A 2,864-nucleotide genomic window follows, 5' to 3' on the forward strand; every position below is an offset into this window, starting at 1 on the left:
GGGGGTTGGGGGGGGCGCCGAGGACCGAAAAACGCGGGCGGTGCTGACGAGGCGCTGACTAGGCGCGGAAGCTGCGAGCGTCGGGCGCAGGAGCTGCGCGCGCGCGCCCCATGCCGGCGGGCAACAGAATGGTGGCTTCGGGCCGGGCGGGGCCGCGGCAGAGCGTCGGAATGACAAGGCGCAAAGGCGGCGCGGCGGCGCCGGCCCCGCTGCCAAGCACGGGGCGGGGGCCCCGCGAGCGAGGAATCCCGAGCGGCAGCACGGATCGTGGGGTGTGCATGGGATAGGCGGCCATAAATGAATATAAGTGGCCGACCCAAGGCGGCGGCACGCGCCGGCGCCGCCGCCTGTGGCATCGTTCACCCAAGCCTGTGCGCGTGCGCGCTCGCACGCGCAGCCACGGGCCGGGCTGTTTCGGGAAGGGCACGAGGCTGGCTCGAGGGCCAAATAAGATGGCCCGCGCACCCATCCACTGATTATTGCAGGCGTCCCCGTCGCCGCTGATCGACGGCGAGCTACACGCCCGCCGCCGGCGGGACAGGGTCGGAGGTCGAAGGGTCAACTCCAACCGTTCCAGGCGCCCCCCGGCTGGCCAGCTCCGGGCGCCCAGAGGTTGCTGCCGCCCCCCGCATCCTCGCCAGAGAGCGCCCCCCACGTGCCAACCGTCCCCGCCCACCCGTCGCCGCCTGCCGCCGCCACGTCGCCCGCGCCGGGCCATGCGCCGCCGGCGCCCGCCTGCTGCGGCGCAGGCGCAGGCGACGGCGCGGGCGCGGGCGCGGGCACCGGCCACGGGTGCGGCGCGGGTGACGGAGCGGCAGGTGGCCACGGCTGCTGCTGCTGCTGCTGCTGCTGGTGCTGCTGCTGGTGCTGCTGCTGGTGCGGCTGCGTCGGCGCTAGCGCAGATAGCAGCGACAGCGCCGGGCGCGGCGCGCCGTCCCGGCTTAGGGGGCCGGATGCATTCCCGCTGTTGGTGGACACCGCGGAACCACCGGACAGGGCGCGCATCAGCAGTTGATGGTGCTGCTCCTGCTCCTGCTGCTGTTGCTGCTGGTAATGATGCAGCATCAGCGGCATCGACGCCGGCGGCGACGCCACTGCTTGCCGGCCGCCACCGGGGGCCGCGGGGCCATCCTCGGGGAAAGCTAGCGCGCTGCCGCCGCCACCGCCGCCGCCACCCAGCTGCCCCCCAAACGCAGCGGAAGCCGCCGCGAAGCTGCCGCTCTGGGATTGGAGCAGGAACGCCAGGAGGTCACCGGCGCCAGCTGGCGGCGACTGCAGGTGCTGTTGCTGCTGCTGCAGATGCTGCTGGTGCTGCTGCTGCGCGGCAGCCGCCGCCGCCGCATGGTGCGCCACGGCGGCGGCGTGCCGCGCGTGCTGCGCCGCCGCGGCGTGCTGCGCCGCAGCGTGCTGAGCGGCGGCAGCATGTTGGAACGCGGCCTGATGGGCGGACGCCGCCTGCTGCAGCGCCAACGACGCGGGGCCAGCCGCCGGGCCCCAATGCGAGTCTGCTACTGATGGCAGCGGGCAGGCGGCGGCCGGAAGCCCGTCCCACTGCGCGGGCGCGCCGGACGTGGCCGCCGCCCACGCGGCGACCGCCGCCGCGGCAGCGGCCGCGGCGGCGGCTGCAGGTTGGTGGTCGCTTGGCGGCGGGTATGGCTGCGGAGGCAAGCCGCTGGCGCCCCGGGACCCCGCCTGAGGGCCCCCAGCTGCCGCGGCCGCCGCCGCCGCCGCCGAAGCAGGGCCCGCCGCATGGAGGCCGGCCTGAGGGCCGCCGCCCGGCGGCAGCGCAGGCCCCGCGGCGCCCGCGCCCCAGAACGCAAGCGGCGCGGGGCTCGCGGCCGCACCGCGCTCGGGGCCCGGCCATTGTGGCGGCCCGCGCGGCGCCGTCGAGTGCTGCTGCTGCTGCTGCTGCTGCTGCTGCTGCTGCTGCTGTTGCTGCTGTTGCTGCTGTTGTTGCTGTTGGCGGCCCGCAGTGGCCTGCGGCGGCGCAGCGCCGCTGCCGCCAGCACCGCCAGCGCCGCCGCCGCCGCCCGCTCCCGTGCCGTCGCCGCTGGCATCGGGGGCGCCCACAGCGGTGGTCGTGCTTGAGGTGGAGTTTCGCGCGCCTGGCGCCACCCGCAGCTGCTCGTTGCTGTGTGCAAAGAAGCAAATCTGGCCGTTTGGGCGGGTAGGGGTTCGGGGGCGAGAGGGCGTCGCATGGTGAGGATGAGGCAGCAAACAGGGCGTTGGAGGAGGGGAGGGCGACGGGAGCAGGAGGGGCGCCGTTTGGGTTGGGAGGGTGCGTCTCTCCAACCCCTGCGCATCAGCGCGCGGGGTCGTCCGACGCGCCGCACCGCGGCACACGGCACACGGCACGCCGGACGGCGGGCCGCTGGGCGGCGGGCGGCAGGGGCGCCCCCGCCAACTCTCCAGCTCCCATGAGGCGTCCTCCATTGATTGCTGGCTGTGTAATGTGAATGGCGCAGCCGGCCCGCCCGCCGCCCCCTGTCGGCTCGGGTCCTGCCCGTCAGAAAAGATCTGCTGGCCAGATTTGCAAATATCGCCCCCCCCCCTCACGAGCGCCCCGCACGACCCCGCCGACACGCCCCAGCCTGCACGCCGACGACCGCCCCCCGCCCCCCGCCGGCCGCACCTTGCGCCGGCAGGCGGCCCCGTCGGAGCAGATTTTGGTGCGGTAGCGGTCCGGGTGCAGCCACGACTCGAACGCGTGGTGAGAGAAGGGGCACGCGTCGCCGCTGGCGCAGGGAGTGCCGCCGCGGACGGAGGGGCACATCTCGCACGAATAGGTGAACTTGTCGAGCGGGCGCCGCCGCGCGCGCTCACCGGGGTGCGCGAAGGGGCACTCGTGCCTGGGGGAGCGGGGA

At 75.2% G+C, this 2,864-nt stretch overlaps 1 protein-coding gene across 1 annotated transcript; it reads right to left on the bottom strand.

Moving 5' to 3' along the window:
- Positions 1-558: 558 nt before the first annotated feature.
- On the bottom strand, positions 559-2,773 carry MNEG_8150 (hypothetical protein; the record flags this gene model as incomplete). Its single annotated transcript, XM_014043381.1, has 2 exons — positions 559-2,151; positions 2,633-2,773. The coding sequence occupies 2 exons, from the start codon at positions 2,771-2,773 to the stop codon at positions 559-561; spliced, it is 1,734 nt and encodes a 577-aa protein (XP_013898835.1).
- Positions 2,774-2,864: the final 91 nt, after the last annotated feature.

Source organism: Monoraphidium neglectum (assembly GCF_000611645.1).
Source record: "Monoraphidium neglectum strain SAG 48.87 unplaced genomic scaffold scaffold01518, whole genome shotgun sequence".
In the NCBI taxonomy this organism is placed as follows: Eukaryota; Viridiplantae; Chlorophyta; class Chlorophyceae; order Sphaeropleales; family Selenastraceae; genus Monoraphidium; species Monoraphidium neglectum.